The 22,385-nt window shown below is 35.6% G+C and overlaps 3 protein-coding genes across 3 annotated transcripts; all 3 read left to right on the top strand.

The window, feature by feature from the left end:
• Positions 1-254: 254 nt before the first annotated feature.
• On the top strand, positions 255-692 carry LOC142239797 (death-associated inhibitor of apoptosis 1-like). The gene has a single exon (XM_075311561.1). It carries the CDS (start codon positions 255-257, stop codon positions 690-692), a length of 438 nt encoding a protein of 145 aa, XP_075167676.1.
• A 6,544-nt stretch (positions 693-7,236) lies between these two features.
• Positions 7,237-8,160, top strand: LOC142239795 (uncharacterized). Its single transcript, XM_075311560.1, has one exon. It carries the CDS (start codon positions 7,237-7,239, stop codon positions 8,158-8,160), a length of 924 nt encoding a protein of 307 aa, XP_075167675.1.
• A 10,714-nt stretch (positions 8,161-18,874) lies between these two features.
• Positions 18,875-19,249, top strand: LOC142239794 (uncharacterized). Its single transcript, XM_075311559.1, has one exon. It carries the CDS (start codon positions 18,875-18,877, stop codon positions 19,247-19,249), a length of 375 nt encoding a protein of 124 aa, XP_075167674.1.
• Positions 19,250-22,385: the final 3,136 nt, after the last annotated feature.

Below are 22,385 nucleotides of genomic sequence, written 5' to 3'. Positions count from 1 at the left end.
TTCGTGTGTGTGTGTGGCATGTGGAGTGGAGTTGTATGATCATTCGTAGCATTGACATTGAAATTGTCGCTGGATTTTTTATTATTTTTTCTTTTTTTATTATCCAAGAACTATAGACCCAGTAACACAGAAGAAATCCAATGAGAAAAAAGATACTGACCATACCCAACGATATAAAAATTTTGGTTTAAGTGAAAATGAATATTTTTATTTGATGGTAGTGTTAATTAGCGCACAGAAATAGTCAGTTAAACATGGTTTCCCCTCAGAAAGATCGGTTTCACCGTGAAGATGCACGTTTGGAGACATTCGATATTTGGCCCGTAGATTGTATAAGCAGAAATGCGTTGGCAATGACGGGGACGTTTTATACAGGAGAAGCAGATATTGTTAAGTGTTATTTCTGTAAAGTTGAAATATATTCCTGGAAACAAACAGATGACCCTATATCTGAACATCTACGTTTATCAATAAATTGTCCTTTATTAAGGCGATGTACGACTAACAATGTACCTATAAATTCTATAGAACTCAATCAGATGTTATCTACAATGGGATGTGATACATGTGGTATGCATGATTTTAATATAAAACGAAGAGTGACTAGTAGCAAGAGGAAATTGTGCTGCCCACCATTTGTAATTATGATACTTACGTTGTTTATTTTAAGACATACTATCAATAAAGCTTGAATAAAAAAAATAAAAATAGAATTTGTTTTATTATTTATTTATTAAGCTCATGATCAAGTCTTGAATTTTCTCAAAATTTTTTTCTAGATAAACAAAAAGTTTATAAACATTATTTACGGCACACGTAAATTTGTTATTTGAATGAATATGGCAAGATCTCTTATAGTTATACAAATTTTTAAAGCTAGTTTCATATTCCAAATTAATAATAGAACTTTTAATATATTTTTCTAGAAAATCCTTTTTAACCTTTCCAAAAACAAATATATACTTAAAATTATCTAGTGGCCATAGAACTTCTCCAACACGGCAGTAATCTATGGTGCCCATTGACCAATCATGTCCGTTGATAAAATTTTTACAATAGTGATTTCGGGTTAATGCATCTCTATTAAGTTCTCTAATGTCGAATGGTGGCTTGAAGAGGAAATGATTAGCTATGACCGATGTGAAATCCATAAAAGCCAATTCTTTTTTGTATATACTGCTGCGGTCGTTGGCATGACAGCACTGAAAATCTACTAGAGCAATTTTTTTTTTTGGGAGCCACCGTGGTGCAATGGTTAGCATGCCCGCCTTGCATACACAAGGTCGTGGGTTCGATTCCTGCTACGACCGAACACCAAAAAGTTTTTCAGCGGTGGATTATCCCACCTCAGTAATGCTGGTGACATTTCTGAGGGTTACAAAGCTTCTCTAAGTGGTTTCACTGCAATGTGTAACGCCGTTCGGACTCGGCTATAAAAAGGAGGTCCCTTGTCATTGAGCTTAACATGGAATCGGGCAGCACTCAGTGATAAGAGAGAAGTTCACCACTGTGGTATCACAATGGACTGAATAGTCTAAGTGAGCCTGATACATCGGGCTGCCACATAACCTAACCTAACCTACTAGAGCAATTTCAGATCGAGGAATGACGTCCATTTTGCGATTGACTTGAATATATCTCAATAATCGAAAGAAGTCTTTGTTGAACTGAATTACATGAATGTTTTGGTATCATTTATAAGGGCTTGGGATTCATGAACTGAGACAAAAATTTCAAACATAAATGACCGCAATTGGAAGAGTTAAATTTTTGTTCTCTTTTATAGTTATATTTTATATTGCAACCTAAATATTTCAACAGTTCGAGTGGCGGTTGAAAATTTCCAAACCTATCAAAGTATTAAATTTCATTGTTGTTTTTGTAATATGCTACCCAATGTGTTCCAGGTCCTCTTAGGGAATCTAAATTTATTACACCACATTCTCTTTTCCAAGGTTTGCTTGGTAGATTGTCTCTCATAAATACTCCTCGAAAATGTGTAATATATCTTTTAGCAAATATGTATATATCTACATCCGTTAGTGGTCTCTTAGGTAGCATTTTAATTAGTTTTTTGCGATTGAATTGCTCAATGTGATACCCATACCCCTTTTAAAAGGCCTAAGATATAGACCTTTACCCATAGCAATTGCTTCCATATTTTTGTTATGTCGAATATTTTCTTCAAGTTGCTGTTTTGCGCTCTTTGCGGAATTAACTACTTTAGCTATGGATGAAGCGCCAGATGTTATAGCTCCCAAAGCACCCAGCGCTGTTATTATTGGAACTAATGGAAGAAATCCTCCAATCCCGGGTACTTTAATAACTCTAGGAATGACGACATGTGATTTTTTCCCTTTAAACGAAGTGTTTATTACTTTGCGTGCAATTTTAATAGATGTATTTATATCACGAGGTTTTTCCTTCTTTAAAGATGTTTTTGCCTTTTGGACAGCTGTTGTAAATAAAGTCTGTCGTTTTTTCTTATCCACACCCATACCAAGTTTTATTTTCGATTTCATGGCGTTGGTGACTAAATAAGCGTTTATTTTTTCGCCCAAAGTGCTATCTTTAGATTTTACTCGTTCCCACGCCTTTTGAGAAAGTTCTCTATCTGCTTTGTGTCGTTGATTTATATCTTCACTTTTTGAGTAAGCGATATCATGAAGTCGACATGCAGCATCCAAACCATTTATTCCCTTGTCCCCTCTTTTTACACGTTTTTCCAATTTTGTGCCTGGTCCGCAAAATTGATATCCTGGTAAATGTAGCTCTACAGGTAGTGAGTTAATTAAATTATTTACGAATCCACCTCCTTGGACAGAACTTTTGTTTTTGATTTGATTTTTGTTGTAAACAATCATTTTATACAATTTTTAAACTATAAACAAACAAACAAAATAAAAATAAAAAATAAATATATTCGAAATCGTAATATATATATCAGTAGTTATTATGCGGTTTATAAAGCAGGACAAGGACATCAAAATCCGAAATTTTGATTTCACACACATAAATTCAAACAAATCAAAGCATAGCTCTTTGTTGCCGAATTCTATAAGATGTTTAATAGTTGGACCATCGAATTGCGGCAAAACTAATGCGATGATAAGTTTGATTGAAAGTCCAAATGGTCTTAAATTTGAGAATATATATTTGTATTCAAAGTCTTTATATCAACCAAAATATGAGTATCTCAGAAGACTTGTAAGCCCAATAAAAGGCATGGGATACCACATGTATAACAATAATGCTGACGTTTTAACCCCGAATGAAGCAAAACCAAACACGATTATGATATTTGATGTTGTAACGTGCGACAAACAAAATAATATACGCGACTATTTCGCAATGGGTCGCCATAAGAACATCGATTCGTTTTATCTCTGTCAAACATACAGTCGAATCCCAAAACAATTAATTCGTGATAATGCAAAATTAATCGTTGCTTTCAAGCAAGACGAAACAAACATTAAACATATATACAATGATCATGTCGGTAGTGACATGCCTCTGGACCACTTTATAGATATTTGTCGAGAATGTTGGAAAGATAGATACGGATTTTTGGTTATAAATAAAGATGATGAAGTTCGAGATGGACGTTATAGAAAAGGATTTGACACATATATTAGTCCTTAGTTTTAAACATTCTTCAGACTAAAGCAGACGCTATATCAATATCATTATAGTCGCTTAGATACTACACCCCATTACTTTGTGGTAATTACCATCGAAATAACAGTTCAATACCCCAACAGGGTCTGTTGCTTAGTAGTCCAACAGCTGTACAGGGTCTGTTCATTAGCCGTTCATGACCTATTCAATTCCTGTTTGACATCTGGTTAACGAAAATTGTACACCACATCAATTCTATATTATCATTATGAATGAACACGTGTTGAGAGAGTTAATAAAATCGAGAAAATCTTTGAAACAAAAGTTTCGAAGCATAAAATTAGGCGATGACGAAAAATCCAACAAGCTAGAAAGCACATTTAAGCCATTAACTATACCGCTGAATAATTTTATAAAATTAAGAAGTGAAAACACAAAAACGGAGTTTCCAGAAAGTCAGATTTTCAAATATGAAACCAGTACCCCAAAAAGAGAAAACTCACATAAACCACATTTTTTCACATTTTGATATAAACTACCACATGAATAACTTTAAAACTGACTCAAACGATGTCGAAGAAGCAGACGACGAAAAGGTGATGGAGCATTCAGAAAAATATTTTTCACAAGCAGATGATGGAGATAATACTATAGACTTGTCTACACTACAAACAGTAAAAACTCTTGATACTATTTTTGGCCCACATAAAGACAAAAATGGATTGTGGTCTTTAGGCAATAGTCCCATTCGAATAAATAAAGATAAAATACTCATAGGGAATCAACGTTGGGAATTCACACCAGGCTTGTTTGAATTAATTGTCCATAAAGAGCCGAAACATTATGATGCTGTGGAACTAGACATATATAAAAAAATTTTATCAAATACTAATGCCCACCGTAGGAATTTTGATGCAAGCGGTCAAATAAAAGGAAACAAAGACTACAAATACAATCACATAATAAAAAATCTGTTTAAAGATACTCACACAGGTAAAGGGTTAATGACGGTTAATTTGCAAAAGCCCAACTATATTTATTGGGACGATCCGAATGAGTTAGTGGAAAGACTGAAATTACTAATTGCATCACAGAAAGCCGGTCACAATAATCAAAACAATGAAATAGTTTCTATAATTGAAGAGTTGAAAGAAACCAATATAATACACTGATTATTCAATAGAATGTTTAATCACATAATGAGCGTCGATAAGTTTGGGCATTTTTCGAATTCTTCTGAACTAAAGAAATATGTTCCGAAAGTTTTTGGATTTGCTATTGACAGGAATAATAACATCGATTTCCAAAATAAAAAGCTCAAAAATTTGGGAGCGCCGGTGGAGGATACGGACGGAATCAACAAAGATTATTTACAAAAACAAATCGACATCTCAAGAGAAATACTAAAGCAACATTTAAATACAGAAATCATCATACTTAGGCAAGAATTAAGGCAGATAAAGATAAGCATTAAAGATATATATAAGGTATTAGCGGAGATGCAATCGAATCCAGAATTGATATACAATACTAGTAGCTAATTACAATATTAGTATTTAAAAATGGAGAAAAGGAAGATCGTTAACGAAATCCACACGCAAGCTCGAAAAAATTTCCCTCGTCGGAGAGTTGTTACGAAGGGTATTGATGACTTATGGCAGGCAGATTTGGTTGAGATGGGAAACTATGCAAACCTAAATAAAGGATTTAAATATATTCTCACGGTCATTGACACATTTTCAAAGTATGCTTGGGTGGAACCACTTAAAACAAAAAATGCATCCGATGTATCTAAAGCCTTTCAGAAGGTATTGAGTATGAATCGAGTACCGAAAAACTTACACACAGATGATGGTAAAGAGTTTTTTAATAAGGACTTTGGAAAACTTATGAAAAAATATTCAATAAATCACTATTCCACATATAGTGTTATGAAAGCGTCTATTGTAGAACGCTTTAACCGTACTTTCAAAACATTACTATTCCGAGAGTTTTCATACAATGGATCATATAAATGGGTTAACATATATAAACGTATAGTTTACAAATATAATAGAACAATACATCGAACAATAAAAATGGCACCGGTCGATGTAAATCCAGATAATGAGCAAATGTTATTAAACACTGTTTATAATCATTTAAAGATATATAAACCGTCTCAATTTCACGTTGGCGATTATGTACGTATAAGTAAATACAAAAACATTTTTGAGAAAGGCTATACGCCCAACTTTAGTACCGAAATTTTTCGCATACGATCCATACGAAACACAAATCCCAGCACATATCTATTGGAGGATTATCAAGGAAACCCCATAAAAGGTGGATTCTATAAAGAGGAAATACTGCGCACTCATCATCCTGATGTCTATCTTGTTGAGAAGATTATTAAAACAAAGGGACAAATGGCATATGTTAAGTGGCTAGGATTCCCCGATGAACATAACTCCTGGATAAATAAGAATGATATATTATAACCATCCCTTTATTTACATATATAATAAAATACTAATACAATTGCAAATTGTTATTCAATTGGTTTTTAGTCATTACAATGTCAATAACGTTAGCATTAAGCGGTAAATCATCGGTTCTCACCACTCACTATTTTCCTCCCATTCAGCTTGATGGGGAATATGAATGTGCTTTAGTTGATTTTCATTCCTATAATTCAATACCAAACGTTGACTACGAAAACAACTTACTTCATATTGGAAATGATTTAATTGAAATTCCGATTGGTTCGTATGAACTGGAAGATATTGCTAGCTACATAAAACATGAATATGTCAAAAAAAATCGCAGCAAAACTTTAGAGATCGCGGCTGATGATGTTATACACTTTAATAAGGATCGATCGATCGGTTCCTTATTTGGGTTTAACGATAGGGTTTTAACACCTAACGTGAAGCATACATCCAACCAATCTGTAAATATTTTGAAAGTGAATGCTATTCAAATACAATGCAATATAATATCGGGAGCATATATGAATAATTATGCTGCTCACACACTGCATGAGTTCGGTGTTAACGTTTCTCCGGGGTATAAATTGGAAGAAATACCGAAGAATCTTATTTGTTTACCAGTAAACGTCAAAGAAATTGGTAGTTTGAAAATTTGGATTGTAGATCAAGACAAGCGGTTGATAAACTTTCGAGGTGAAGAAATAACATTGCGTTTGCACCTTAAGCCGAAAGCAAAATGATAATTTATAATAATAAATATTATACTAAGGGACTCATCCAATCCATTCCTGTTGAAACACTCAAGCTTAAAACACAACATCTGTCTGTCCAATCTAAGAGACGAAAATTATCTAAAGCAAATAAACGTTTTTTAAAATCATTAAATCTTCGGCTAAAAAATAATGTCTGAAATATTAAACGTGGGAGAAAAACCATTCTCTGATGAGAGCATAATTAAAAAAGATTACCACAGTTACATGCCATATGTACAATCTTATAAAAATAACGATGAAATTAGAATAACGATACAAAACCAAGATTTATATGTCCTACCGACTGAGAGTTATATTTACATAGAGGGTCTAGTAACGTTAGCGGATGGCGAAAGAACCCCAATGGTAGATTGCGAAATAATTGCGTTGCCCACATGTTCGATGAGATTCGATATGAAATCAATGGAATTGAAATTGACCGCACTCGTCATTTGGGTATTTCAAGCACAATCAAAAATTTTTTGTCTCTAAATGATTTCGATGGGAATATGCTTCTTAATGCTGGATGGAATACAAAGGGTGATCTCCAAATGGATGCTTTCAACTTTTATGTCCCCTTGAAATTGTTGTTGGGATTTGCAGAGGATTTCAACAAAGTTATTCTTAATTGCAAACATGACCTAATTTTATTACGTAGTTCTAATGATTCTAATGTATGCTACTCAACAAAAGCAGATGAAAATGTCAAACTGACTATTCAAAATATCACATGGACAATACCACACGTACACATTTCCGACTCCTCAAAACTCAAAGTGCTGAAGACCATCAAAGATGGAACAAATTTACCTCTAGCTTTTCGAAGTTGGGATTGCCATTTTAATCCTACATTTCCGAATGCTACAAAAGGTAGCTGGAATGTTAAACTCTCCGTAAACCGCGAACGCCCACGGTTTGTTATTTTAGCATTTGAAAATAACAACAAGTTTATACATTGTCATCTGGTGAATTTAAAAGTACACCTCAATTCGGATACTTACGCTTATGATGACCTTAATCTTAAGTTTGATGATAATAGATACGCAGTCCTGTATGACATGTATACCAAATTCCAACAAAGCTTTTACTTGAAAGAACCACAACCATTACTATCCTGTTTGGAATTCAAAGATAACCCAATTAGTGTAATTGATGTTAGCTATCAAAACGAAATGATAAAAAGTGGACCAATAGACGTCAAAATAGAGTTTGAAACCAGTAAACCTATACCAGCAAATACATCTGCATATTGTTTAATAATCCGTGACCGCTTCATTGAGTATACTCCATTGACGGGCAATGTTCGAAAAATAATATAATAATGCTGTTACCATTCCCTTTTCAAATAAATAAAACACAATCAATTTATTATAAATCATAAATCTATATTCTTTTTATTTTTTTTTTGTTTAATAGAATATATGTAAGTATAAATATACAAGATGGATTATGTGTTATAAAAATAAAAGTTGAAAAATATTTATAAATATAAAGAAGAATTAAGGAATTCAATATCAGTATCACAATCCCATGAAATATTTAAGTCTACATCCATTTCACATGTAAAATCATTAAAAATTTCATTTAATTTTGAGTAAATTTCATGGTGACCCCAGGCACATTATTATTAATGTTATCTTCTTTAATTTTCCGCTTATGGGGCTTAGAGTTACTTTGTTTAAAATATTAGTGTATATATTGTGTAGTTTTGATTTGAAATTTAGCATATCATCACATTAAATAAACAATTTCTATAATTACTTATGCTATACTCCCTAATTATGCATTTCTTAACACCTTTGGCTTTTTTTACTTCTTCACCATCATCTAGAGTATAGGAATACATTTTTGGACCAAGCCCAACAAACTCAGTCATTATTCTACCGCAGTTTTCGTCTTTCATATATCCAATTTCCTTTTTGATAAGCAAAGGAAACTGGAAAATGTTATTTGGTAGGTAGTCTGAAGTATCAAAATATGTTGATAAATCACAACGAATTTCATCATAAACATCATCAGACTTTATTGTGTATATAAACGAGTCCGTATCCATGTAATTTAAAGATAACCTTTCACCAAACTTTGCTTTCATATAGTTGTAGTGAAAATCGTACATTTTCCACTTTGCTAACTCCAATATACAAAATCCTAGGTATATTGGTTTATCATAGCAGAATGAGGTTTTATTCATTTGAATAGCCCAAAATTCATCCGAAAACTGCGTAATACTATCGAAATTTGGTTTTGCTATTAAAGCTCGCGCCCCTAGTCTATTTCTATTCTTTGTCTCCCATTCGGTAACAAACCGAATATCTTTTCTCTTTTCAACATTTTCCATGTTTTTTCCATAAACTGCATTGTTAAGAAGTTTGAAAAAATTTTTCTCAAACGCATTTTTTGCCTTTTTTCTCATGTCATTATTTTTGTCTATATATTCCTTTAATAATGGCTTTTGGTTAAAGGAGAGAACTCTATGTACCCTGTTTAAGATATATCCTTGCTCCAAACATTGTTTTAAGGTTAGGTAGTGCATCGTATACCTATCTTTTGGAGTAAGATCACACACTAGCTTATTATGCTTAGATCCACCTATCTTTTTATTTTCAGAAGCCATGGGTAAGTCATTAAATTTGTCATGGAGGTTAGGTGGACAGGAGAGGGAAACTTCATATATGTAACCTTCTGCGGAATCATGTTTAAACTTTTTTATTACATCAGGGTCAAAAATAATGTTTTGTTCATCAACCCACTTAAAATTACCATAAGGAAGATATTGTTGCATTGCCCATCCATATAAATTGTTTACATCAAAGTACATAAGGTATGTGGATGGAATGGTTGGGTTAAAGTTTTTCATATACTTATTATTTGCTTTATGATATCTTTTACTACATTGGGTAATTCCCCCTCGAATTCCCGTCTTTATAAAATTAAACATATCAATATTCGTTATAAGCTCCAAGTTAAAGCCATTTGCAGTTATTAACTTGAGCATGGCGTCATATGATAGGCCTGGAGCAGTAAAATATTGACATGGGTCCAACCCGTGCACAGACTTGCACAATCGACGGAAGATTTCAAAGACGTCTGTTAAAAGTAGAACATCTGTTTTTAAATATAATTCCATATAATCACGGAGTGTTCTACATTGAAATTTTTCCCACACGTCTGTCGCATGCTTATAATCAGTAACGCTACAATGTTGATTATTTAGCCTGCTATAGAAGTCCTCAATCGGTGGAAGCTTGGTTTCCTCCAGCTTGTCAAAGGAATCTAAATATTCATAACAAAAAATACCTTTTTTGCGCATTAATCTAAATTCGTCGTCATTGGCAAAATGAGATTTGACTGTAGTCATCTTCTCATCGGAAAGATTTGTAGCTAGTGCGTCCAAACTGGATTGCATAAATCTAAGGGAATCCAAAAATCTATATTTGAAATGAACATCCCTTTGAATTTCAACTCTATGAGAAACAGAAATGTATAGCTCCTTATTTAAAGGTATTACTTTAGTTTCTCCTGGAATGTATTTGAGGAGATCTTTCGCAAATAAATGACTATCATAGGACGAGAAATTATGGAAAAATGGGTATAAATTTGGGAACTTTATAATTTAAATTGCAACGATTGTGCGCCGGACCCCTGTATATCCCCGTAATATGACAATGGTCCCGCACCCTATCATCTTCTAGACTTTTGTCACATATGTGACATAACTCAGCATTATAGAATGCGAATTCTTCTGCGGGTGTTAAGATATACATGGTAGTATTTAGCGATAAATATTTGTCATATAAATTTCTGCAGTCATTGTCTAGACTTTTAACGAATTTTTCCGCGGCGTCTTCCCCTGTATACATTTTAAAGATGTCTAAACTTGCGTCAAAACTACACTTAATATAATAAGCAAAAGCACATGGCTGATGCTTGTTTACTAATGGACCTCCACTTGTGATCTTCTGTAGCACGCACTCAAAATCAGCGTATACCACAAATGGAACGTCTATTGTATTTTTTCTATTTCTAAAAGTAACTAAATTGTCACCTTCTTTTGGTAAAAATGAAGCCACACCGCCGCATTCTTCTTTATGATTGCTCCATACATGATCCAACGATGTGTACTGTAAGCACTTGTCGCATATGTGTAGATGATGTCCATATGCAGTTAGTTGTGACGGGGTTCAACTTTAAAAAAAAATATTCATATAATCTCATGTGTAGAAAATTTTATTTATGCATAGGTATGTATACAATATTTTTATACCCACCACCATAGAATAGTGACGGGGGTATAATAAGTTTGTCATTCCGTTTGTAACACATCGAAATATCGATTTTCGACTATATAATGTATATATATTCTTGATCAGGGAGAAATTCTAAGACGAAATAACGATGTCCGTCTGTCTGTCTGTCTGCCTGTCTGTTGTAATCACGCTACAGTCTTCAATAATGAAGCAATCGTACTGAAATTTTGCACAAACTCGTCTTTTGTCTGCAGGCAGGTCAAGTTCAAAGATGGGCTATATCGGTCCAGGTTTTGATATATTCTCGATATAAACCGACCTCCCGATTTGGGGTCTTGGGCTTATAGAAATCGTAGTTTTTATCCAATTTGCCTGAAATTTGAAACCTAGAGGTATTTTATGACCATAAAGAGGTGTGCCAAAAATGGTGATTATCGGTCCATGTTTTGGTATAGCCCCCATATAGACCGATCTCCCGATTTTACATCTTGGGCTTATAGACACCGCAGTTTTTATTCAATTTACCTGAAATTGGAAATCTAGAGGTATCGTAGGACCACAAATACGTGTGCCAAAAATTGTGAGTATCGATCCATATTTTGGTATAGCCGCCATATAGACCGATCTCCCGATTTTACTTCTTGGGATTATAGAAACCGCAGTTTTTATTCAATTTACCTGAAATTGGAAATCTAGAGGTATTATAGGACCATAAAGAGGTGTGCCGAAAATGGTGAGTATCGGTCCATATTTTGGTATAGCCCCCATATAGACCGATTTCAAGATTTTACTTCTTGGGCTTCTAGAATCGGAAGTTTTTATCCTATTTGCCTGAAATTGAAAATCTAGAGGTATTTTCGGGTCATAAAGAGGTGTGCCGAAAACGGTGAGTATCGGTCCATATTTTAGTATAGCCCCCATAAGAACGATCTCCCGATTTAACTCCTAGGGTTTCTAGAAACCGTAGTTTTTATCTGATTTGCCTGAAATTGTAAATATTCTGGTATTTTAGGCTCACAAAAACGTGTATCGGATTAAGTTTTTATCGATCCATTTGGTAATGCCTCCATATAGACCGACTTCACTTCTTGAGGGTGTAGAAGGCGCACTGATCATGAAAATTGCTTGAAACTCAATGTAAAATTTCCAGATTTTACTTCTACAGATTTAAGATTTCAAATCAAGACTTTATTTTATAATTTTCTTGCACACTTACAAGAGATGATAATGATTCCTCTAAAATGGTTCAAAAATGGTTCTTATAAATCCAGAATCTGATATAGTCCTCATAGGTGAAATCTTTAAATTTATCTTCGGGAATATCCTCAAGTCCTCAAGCCCTCCTGAAATTTCAAAGGAAACCCTAATATTTGGTTCATGGTGGTGGGTATTTAAGATTCGGCCCGGCCGAACTTAGTGCTGCATATGCTTGTTGTAATATTAAATTGAGCCGACGGGCTTTTTGGGCAGCAAATAAATCAATGACTTCTTCTGTCGGCACATTTATTCGGCGATGAACCGACATTAATGCCAATCCTTTGAGTCTACTCTCGCTAGTCGAATTTCTGAGATACGTCTTTAATCTCTTCATTGTTGAAAATGAACGTTCGGATGAGCACGTAGTAACTGCAGGGATGGAAAATGCAGTACTATAGTACTTTTTTCAAACCTTTTTCACCCCGGTCATTACCGTTGTACCCCCGCGAATGATTTAGTACCTTTTGTGTAGACATTTTTGAGTCGATATCAGATTTATGGTACAATAGCTTTGACAAAATATTTTAACCTTCTTTGCTAATAGTCTTTTACAAATATGGCAAAACAGACATGTTCATGTGGGAAGAAATCTCGATTTTGTAAAAGACATAGTCAAAAACAGGATTTTATTGAACTTCAAGAAAGTTTTAGTCGAAAAAAGAATGCGATTCTATATTATCGATTTTTTATTTCGCTAGAAATAGTTGTCAACATTTTATTTCTATATAGAGTTTTTGAAAAATTTTATTTTTATAGAAAATTTTGTAAAAATTTTATTTCTATAGGAAATTTTTGCAAAATTTTATTTCTATAGAAAATTTTGTCAAAATTTTATTTTCTTTAAAATTTTGTCAAAATTTTATTTTCTTTAAAATTCAGTCTCTTGACTATAATCTTCCAGTGAAATTTTTGTTGAAATTTAGTAAAAAGTACCTTTCCGCTCAAAAAATACCTTTTTTCTACTTTCTTAAAAATTGTATTTTCCATCCCTAAGTAACTGGCAAAGTGACCAAAATTTTTAAAAGAATATGCACGTTTGGAAAAATCTCTTTATTGCTTCCATCGCAGGTTTTGCGCCATTTCATTTACACATGTGTGTTTGGCTGTTTCGTTGTTGTTGCTATGGCCAAACAAAGCGAGTCATGTTCACAAAAAGAACAACAAACACACATAAAAAGCAGAAATACATTTTCCAAAAATAAAATTTGTGGTGCGAGAACAAAAATAATTTGTTTTTTTCGACCGTCGTTTGACGGGCTTTTCAACTAGTATTCTATGATTTGTGCAAGTTTTATAGGTAAGCGTTTTTCAAAATAAAACCTCCAGCTTTTCTTCAACATCTTCGATAAGATTTTTCTATGCAGCTAAAAATATATATTTATTTATATAAAAATATTCATTCATTTCGGGGGGGTTTGATCCCCCTCATCCCCCCCTGAATACGGCCTTGATTATATGCACTAGTTCTTGAGTGATTCTGGGGCGCTGGTTTGTCTAGCGCCGCTATAAGACTTCATTTGAAGCAGTATTCATCAAAATTGCGAATATTGGTGCATGCTCTTTTCAACGCCAGCTTTTTAGGGGTGGGGATATACTGCGACCCTTTTAACACCGCACATTTGTTAATATGTATCTCCAATTTTTCAATGCGGGTGAGGGTCCACCCAGAATCTCTTTCCTGAAACTCACTCATCTTGGCTTTAATTTCTTCACACTGCACCTCCAAAATATCGTTGACGTTGTCTGTGAGAGTTACTCTTACCATTTTTTATATGTGGTATATGTATTGCATGTGGAGCTCTTCTTCCGTAAATTTAATATACTCCCCTATTAACTGTATATTAAATTTAATGCAATTATGCATAGCCAGTTAGTTCAGTACTAATTCTTTCATACTAATCCCCAAATTTGCGAAAATCATATTTGTATCTAAACAATCCTCAGGTATATGAATTACCCCATATGTAGCCACTCGGTTCCTAAATCCACTATTTATTTTTTTAAAAACAGACTTTGGGTTTTCTTGTTGTTGTTGTTGACCCTGTTGAATTTGGTCGGAACTACCGATTTGCATCATGCGCTGCTGATTGATTTATTGAGGTTGATTAAGTGTTCCCGATGAGCAGCTTGGTTCCACATTAGGGTTCTCTTGTTGATGTTGTTGGTGTTGAAAATCTTCATTCATTAATCCATGTCCTCCGTTTGTTGAATGCAGCTCCATATGTAAATTTAAAGCACGCTTATTGAAAAGCATCCTTCCACACACATCACATCTTCTATGAAGCTTTACGTGTCTTCGATAAGATGTGAAGGATGCGAAATTTTCCCTACAAACCGAACAGGAGAACATTCTTGATCTTCTAACGCTGACACTTAAAATCAAATTAAAGCAGAAATCAAACCAAAGATCTGTGGCAAGCGCTTAAACCATTTAAGTAAAATCAACGAAGCTTCTTTGAATTATTCCTTAGCATTCATTTGTTTATTTTATTCATTTTTTTTTTGTAATGTATTTGTTTATCTTATTCATTTTTTATTCCTCTTGTGAGTTCCCCCATTCCATCCTTATACCTAAATGAAAAGACGATACAATTTATGTTTTTTTTTTTCTTCTTTATATTAATAATTTTATTTTATTTAAAAAAATATATTTTTAAAAATTATGTCATAAAGTTATTTATGTAAAATAAGTACTCTTCCGGAGAAAAATTCTGTAATATACTATTTATAACTTCAGGGTATAGTGCATCATACCCCGATATTACTCTAAGTAAAATATTTTCACGTGGAGAAAATGGATGTGGTGGTGATGGTGGTGTTATTATTTGTACCGACTGCACCAGTGGTCGGTCAGGCAAAGAGTTCAGCCAAGATTGCGGGATCCTCTGACCATTTTGCATTATATCAAAGCTTTCGTCGCTTTCGGATGGAAATAATGGTGGTGATCTTTCGCTATTGGTGAACTCCATCACCTCATCTATATCGTCGATGGGTCGTTTCCATACAAATTCTTTCAGAAAAAAATTAAAAATTAAAAACATCTTCATTTACTTTTTTTGTATTTATAAAATATTATTTATTTATCTTGTTTATTATTCGTTGTAATACATTTGTTAGTATGATATATAAAAAGCATCCGCAGACGAACATTGCTTCAACTCCAATCTGCTAGGAGAATCTTCCACTTCGGAAAGTGGTTTCCTTGATATCGAGAATTCTCCCCCACTTAAACGTTGAATGGATTCATCGCTCAAGGTGTTGAATCTCTTCGGTAAATAAAACATCTGATCATCCTCCTTCAGATTGAGAACCACCGATTCGCCATACTTTGTAGAAGTTCTATAGCAACCAATGATCTCATAGTCCCTGTGCGCCTCCATATCCTTCAAGTGAATAATTTTCTTCAAATTTTTCTTGTTAAAAACAGCAATCAAATCTCCGTTATCCGCCATCTCTCAATAATTTCAATACACAATATATTCTGATTAGCATAAAATATAACGACCAACTTTTATACTTCATCAACCATACTCCTTCTGCATTGAACTTCCATATCCCGCCGTGGGAAAGTTTACTTAACATCCTCAAACACATTAAAGTTATCCAACCCATTAAATTTTCATAAACAAACACACTGGGGGAATGTTTACTTAACGTCCTCAAACCCATTAAAATAAAAAAACAACTACATTTTTACATCCCCACCCACTCTGGGATTGTTTACCAAACGGACTCAAACCAATTAAAGTCCTCAAACCCATTAAAATTCCATAAACAAACCAACCTTGACATTGTTCACCTAACGGCCTCAAACCCATTAAAGCCCACTAACCAATTAACTTTCATAAACAAACCCACCGATCATATTTACTTAACGTCCTCAAACCCATTAAAAAACATAATTAGCTCCTTAATCTAGAAACTGCATTATCGATCAAGTGTTTACTTTACGTTCTCAAACCCATTAAATTAAATTAAAATTGGGAGCCACCGTGGTGCAATGGTTAGCATGCCCGCCTTGCATACACAAGGTCGTGGGTTCGATTCCTGCTACGACCGAACACCAAAAAGTATTTCAGCGGTGGATTATCCCACCTCAGTAATGCTGGTGACATTTCTGAGGGTTTCAAAGCTTCTCTAAGTGGTTTCACTGGAATGTGGAACGCCGTTCGGACTCGGCTATAAAAAGGAGGTCCCTTGTCATTGAGCTTAACATGGAATCGGGCAGCACTCAGTGATAAGAGAGAAGTTCACCACTGTGGTATCACAATGGACTGAATAGTCTAAGTGAGCTTGATACATCGGGCTGCCACATAACCTAACCTAACCTAACCTAAACCCATTAAATTGAAAAAAAATCCGCAAATTGAACGACCCACCCCACTGTGCAATTGTTTACATAACGGACTCAAACCCATTAAAAATGACCAAAACCCATTAAATATTGAATTCGATTCGGTATTTATCTACTACTCTTATCGCTCGAGGAAGAGTTGGGTGAGGTTTCAATGGACCCATCGCAACACCAGTTAAGCAGCGAGGAGAGGAAAAGTTTGGAGGAGGTCATAGCTCATTTTCCGTCGTTTGAAATTAGGGGACTGGGCAAAACATCATTAGAAACACACGCCATTGACACGGCAGATGCTGTACCAGTTAAGCAGCGTCATTATCCTGTATCCCCAGCAGTGCAGAGTCTGATGTATGCAGACCTGGATAGGATGCTTGACATGAAGGTCATTGAGCCCAGTGAAAGTCCCTGGAATAACCAGGTTACTTAGGTCCGTAAAGGCACAAAGAACCGGTTATACCTAGATGCCAGAAAGCTCAATGCCCTTACTGTCAAGGATGCCTATCCTCTCCCAAATATAGAAGGCCTTCTCAGCCGGCTGAGCGATACACACTTCATTTCGAGTGTGGATTTGAAAGATGCTCTTTGGCAAATTCCACTCGAAATGAAGAGTAGGGAGAAGACTACTTTTACTGTACCAGGACGACCCTTGTACCATTTTACGGTCATGCCTTTTGGGTTGTGTAATGCAGCTCAAAGGATGTGTCGTTTAATGAACAAGGCCATTCCTGCACATCTTCGTGAAAGGGTGTTTGTTTATCTTGATGATTTGCTCATAGTTGCCCCTGATTTCAAAACACATTTGGATCTTTTGAACCAAGTGGCGAAAGCTTTGAAGAAGGGGCGGGGGTTTGAGTTTGGGAATGAAGCTAGGTTGGCGTTCGAACGGTTAAAGGAAGCTCTAACTAATAGTCCAGTTTTGAGGCACCCTGATTTTGAGAAACGATTTTTTATTCAATGCGATACATCAGATGTAGGAATTGGCGGTGTTTTATTTCAAAGAGACGATGCGGGAGGAGAACATCCTATCGCATACGTTTCTCAGAAATTGACCCCAGCACAAAAGAACTACTCCGTAACCGAAAGGGAGTGCCTGGCCGTTGTGATGTCTATTAAAACGTTTCGCCCTTATATCACGGATCATTCTTCATTGAAATTGCTGATGGCGAATAAAGAACTGAGTGGTCGTTTGGCAAGGTGGAGTCTTTTGTTGCAGGGGAACAATTTCGAAATAGAACATCGCCGGGGTAGCCAAAACGTTGTTCCTGATGCTCTCCCGGTAAAATCTGGACGAGTTGGAGTTAGCATCCTTTAACTTAGTAGACCTGGATGCACCAGAATTTAAGGGGGAGGAATATCAGGAAAAAATAAGGACTGTGGAGGAAAATCAGCAGAATTTGACAGATCTTCGAGTGATAGATGGGTTTCTCTATAAGCGGACGATCCCAGTGACAGTGGATTTACCATGTGAAGATTCAGTGTGGAAGTTGTGGGTACCACAATCTCTCACTGAGTCCGCTATACAGAAAGCCCATAATTCCAAGACGGCTGCCCGCAGTGGTTTTCATAAAACCTTGGGTAGGCTGAAGGAATATTTTTACTGGCCCAATATGAGTACACAAGTTAGACTTTTTGTTCAGAAGTGTCATGTGTGTAAGGAGACAAAACCTAACAACCAACGAATGCGACAGCCAATGGAGGCAAAAGTGAAAATAGATCGCCCGTTCCAGAAAATCTATATAGATTTTCTAGGTCCTTATGTCCGTTCTAAAACTGGTAATAGTTTTATTTTTATCGTTCTCGATCATGTGACCAGATATGTATTATTGAAGCCAATGAGCAAAGCCAGCTCTAGGAATGTAATTAAATTTCTAGAGGCTGAGGTGTTCCACAAGTTTGGTGTTCCAGAGACCATTTTGTCCGATAATGGGAAACAATTTACAGGGAAGGATTTCGGGGCTTTTGTTGATTCGTATGGGGTACGCCATATGAAGATTGGTTTGTACTCACCCCAGGCAAATGCTTCTGAACGAGAATTCAGTCAATATTGGCTGCAATAAGGGCATATCTCTAGGAGGATCAGAGAGATTGGGACCAAAATCTGTCCGCTATTGAGTGCTACGATCGTCTGTACACTCCTCGATTGGCATGACTCCATACTTTGCATTGTTTGGCACTAATATGGTTACTCACGGTAGCATTTATAGGCTGGCTAGGAAGTTGGATTGCATGAAAGACCCTGAGTTTAGTGCTTTACCCAAGGCAAGCCATTTGGAACTGGTGAGAAAAGAGGTTGGCAAGCGACTAGAAAAAAGTTACCGCGATAGAGCCCGTAGATACAACGTTCGCGCGAGAAAGATAAAATTTATTCCGGGGCAGAAAGTTTTCCGTCGAAATCATCAACTGAGTGACTTCAGCAAGAATATAAACGCCAAGATGAATAAAAAATATTTAAAATGCAGAATCGTGAAACCGGTTGGAAATTGTTTACACGAAATCGAGGATCTAAAAGGAAAATCTTTGGGCGTTTATCACGCGAAGGATCTTAAACAATAAGGTTTGCTGTCCGAAATGTGTAATAGAAAGAAATAATAGAAAAGTAGTAATTCTTTGACTTACCTCAGTAGCAATTTTCATCATCTCGGTGTCCAATTCCAAGGAATTGGCAACCCTGGCCTTAAACGTCAAAGTTGAGTTTTTTCACGTGTCTCTATATTGTGAAGTAAATATTATAAAAAACAACTGAATCAAGTAAAAGGCTTTGCGTGATGTTAGTTAACGTTCCACCTGTCTGGAAAATAAAAAGCAAATGTGACTCCATCCGGTTAATTGGCACAAATTAAACCACCAATATATGTCGTCACACGGCAAACGTTTATTACAACAAATATCGCCCGAAACTGTTTCGATTGTCTCACCGGCTAAAAAACGTACTTCCAACACCGCCGCAACTTATACAACTGAAGGCAAGGAGAACAAAACTTCAAGAATGCCATACCCAAATGATCAATGCACGTCTGTCATCTCCTCTGCCCAGTCGAGCTTAGTAATGCCGCTGCCACCATCAGACAACCAGCAGCAGCCCCCTAGCGCAGACTGCTTTTCATGGGCAATTTTTGACAGTAAATTAAATGTCGCTCTGGATACTAAACTAAATGACGTCGCCAAAAAATATGATTAAAAAATACTGAAGTATATGTTCATAAAGATATGACCAGTGAAGAGAGATCTAAGCTTTTTCACCTAAGACAGCTACTAAGAAATGTAAAGAGAGTATCTCCTGATATTAAATCACGTTGGTCTGGTACTCGCCTATACTTAGATGACAGACTATATACATGGGATAAAGATACTTTTGTTGCAACAAAGGAGACTGATGCTGAGTTCTTAACAAAACTAATGCAAAATTCTGAATTTAAAAGCTCCGTTTGTATGAAAGAAAAACATCGAAATAGATTAGGCAGTAATTCACATGTTCTCAATAATGTACCTAAAAGTAAAATCGCTTAGCAATCAAATGTGTGTCAATTGGTATCGTATAATGTAGGGAACTTAAGCAATAAGATAAACTTTGGTGATTTTTTTACATATATTAACAAGTTTGACATTTTCTTTCTTTTCGAGACGCACGTTGTTATTGAAAATAGGAAAAAATTTGTGTCATATTTTAAAGATTTCTCTTTGTACTGGATCGATGCAGTTAAGAATCACAGGGCAGGCCGCGCGAGTGGGGGATGTCTCTATGGCTTTAAAAAACAAATACGTGAGAAATAATTTCTAAAATTTAAAAACTACTCAGCCGGAGTTGTCCTTTCTGCCAAATTTAACGGCGTGCATTTCCAAATAATTCCAATGTATCTGAATTGTACTAATTGGTTTTCTGATTTTGAGCAATTCGAAAATTTGATATTAAGTATTAAACCAACGTCTTTTTGTCTTCTTGGAGACATGAATGCCCGTATTGGCGAATCGCAAAACGACCACGACGTCCCAATATTCTCTTCAAATGTCAGTATGATCCGCAGATCTAAAGACAGTAAATTAGATACGAAAGGCAGGAAATTACTAGAGTTAATAGAATATATAGGCGGAATAATCTTGAATGGCAGGACAATTGGTGATAATGAGGGTAACTTTACATTTAGTAGTATGATGGGGCGTTCGGTCATAGACTATTGCATCTGTTCAGCGGATTTTTTGGATGTATTTCGGGACTTGACAATACCCTGCAAGCCATATTCGGACCATTTTCCGATCACATTATCTTTACAGTTGTTGTGCAATGGATCAGAATCGTGCCATCAGTTACCCTCTAGATTGAGATGGAGGGACGTAATAGTGGATAGATACAAGGCATCTCTACAGAGTCTAGCAAATAGCGAATACATTTACAATATTTCTAACATAGATATGAAGGTTGATACTCTGTTAGGAAAGATTTACAGGTCATCAGATATTTCTAGCAACCATAGGCATCTGAATAGAAGAGATAGATGGTTCGATCAGCAATGTAGTGTTGCGAGGTCAAAGATGCTAGGAAAGCTGAATCTCTACCGCAAACATTCCATTGATTATTTCTGGAGGCTATATGTACTGAGTAGGCGATATTATCACCAACTATGTAAGAAGAAGAAACTTCGATTGCTCAACGCGGACATTAACAGGTTAAACTGCGTAAGAAATAGTTCTGAATGGTGGAAGCTGGCTCGGCAAATGAGAAATCGTTCCGCAACTATCTGTAATAATCTAGATGTTAGTCACTTCTGTGATCATTTTTCGCTGCTTCTTACGAATCATCATTCCTGTGCCACATTCCATTGGGTTATGCCTTTGTTGGTTGATCCTTTTACAGACTCTCCTTTTGAACTACGGGAACTTAAGATCGTCATAGGATCATCGAAACTCAACAAATCCCCGGGGTTCGACGGCATATCGTACGAATTTTACAAGCATGCCCCTCCGTCCTTCTTGGCTGAGGTGATAGACCTCTTTAACATTATATTCGTAAGAGAAGACATACCTTCATCTTTTCGAAAGTCTGTTATTATTCCTCTCCACAAGAAGGGTGACGTTAATGATACCGCCAATTACAGGGGTCTATCCCTTTTAGATACCTTTTTTTTTTTTATTTTTTTTTTTTTTTTTTTTTTTTTTTTTTTAAAGTGGCAGCCCGATTAAGATTCAGGCTCACTTAGACTATTCAGTCCATTGTGATACCACATTAACTAAAAGTACCTATTACATATGGGCACTTCTAGTTTTAACCGCTGAACCTTCTTGATTATTTTTCTTTGTTGAACCAACCAGATTGTTCCAAAAACAGTAGCAGACTGCTTAAGTTAACGTTTTCCAGATCCGCCAGTAATCTGAAGCTATATGCTCCTAAAAGTTGCTTGCGCTTCACACAAAATGCAGGACACTCACACAAGAGGTGTTTAATTGATTCTTTTTCCTCCGCATCATGACAGCTCATACAATAGTCATTATACTTCGCGCCAATAGTTTTTGCAAAATCGCCTATCAGGCAGCGACCCGTTATAGCAGATATCAGGAGTGATATCTGACGTCTCGAGAACATTAGCATATCTAGTGTGCGGTTTAAGTTGAAATGGGGCCATATTTGCTTGGTGTCGTTACAACCCTTGCAATTCTCCCATCGAACATTTGCCATCATAACAGCCTTCTCACGCAG

Source organism: Haematobia irritans, chromosome 5 (assembly GCF_050003625.1).
Source record: "Haematobia irritans isolate KBUSLIRL chromosome 5, ASM5000362v1, whole genome shotgun sequence".
Lineage (NCBI taxonomy): Eukaryota > Metazoa > Arthropoda > Insecta > Diptera > Muscidae > Haematobia > Haematobia irritans.
Note: the sequence above shows the minus strand (reverse complement) of the source record. Positions and strands in the feature narration are given on the sequence as shown.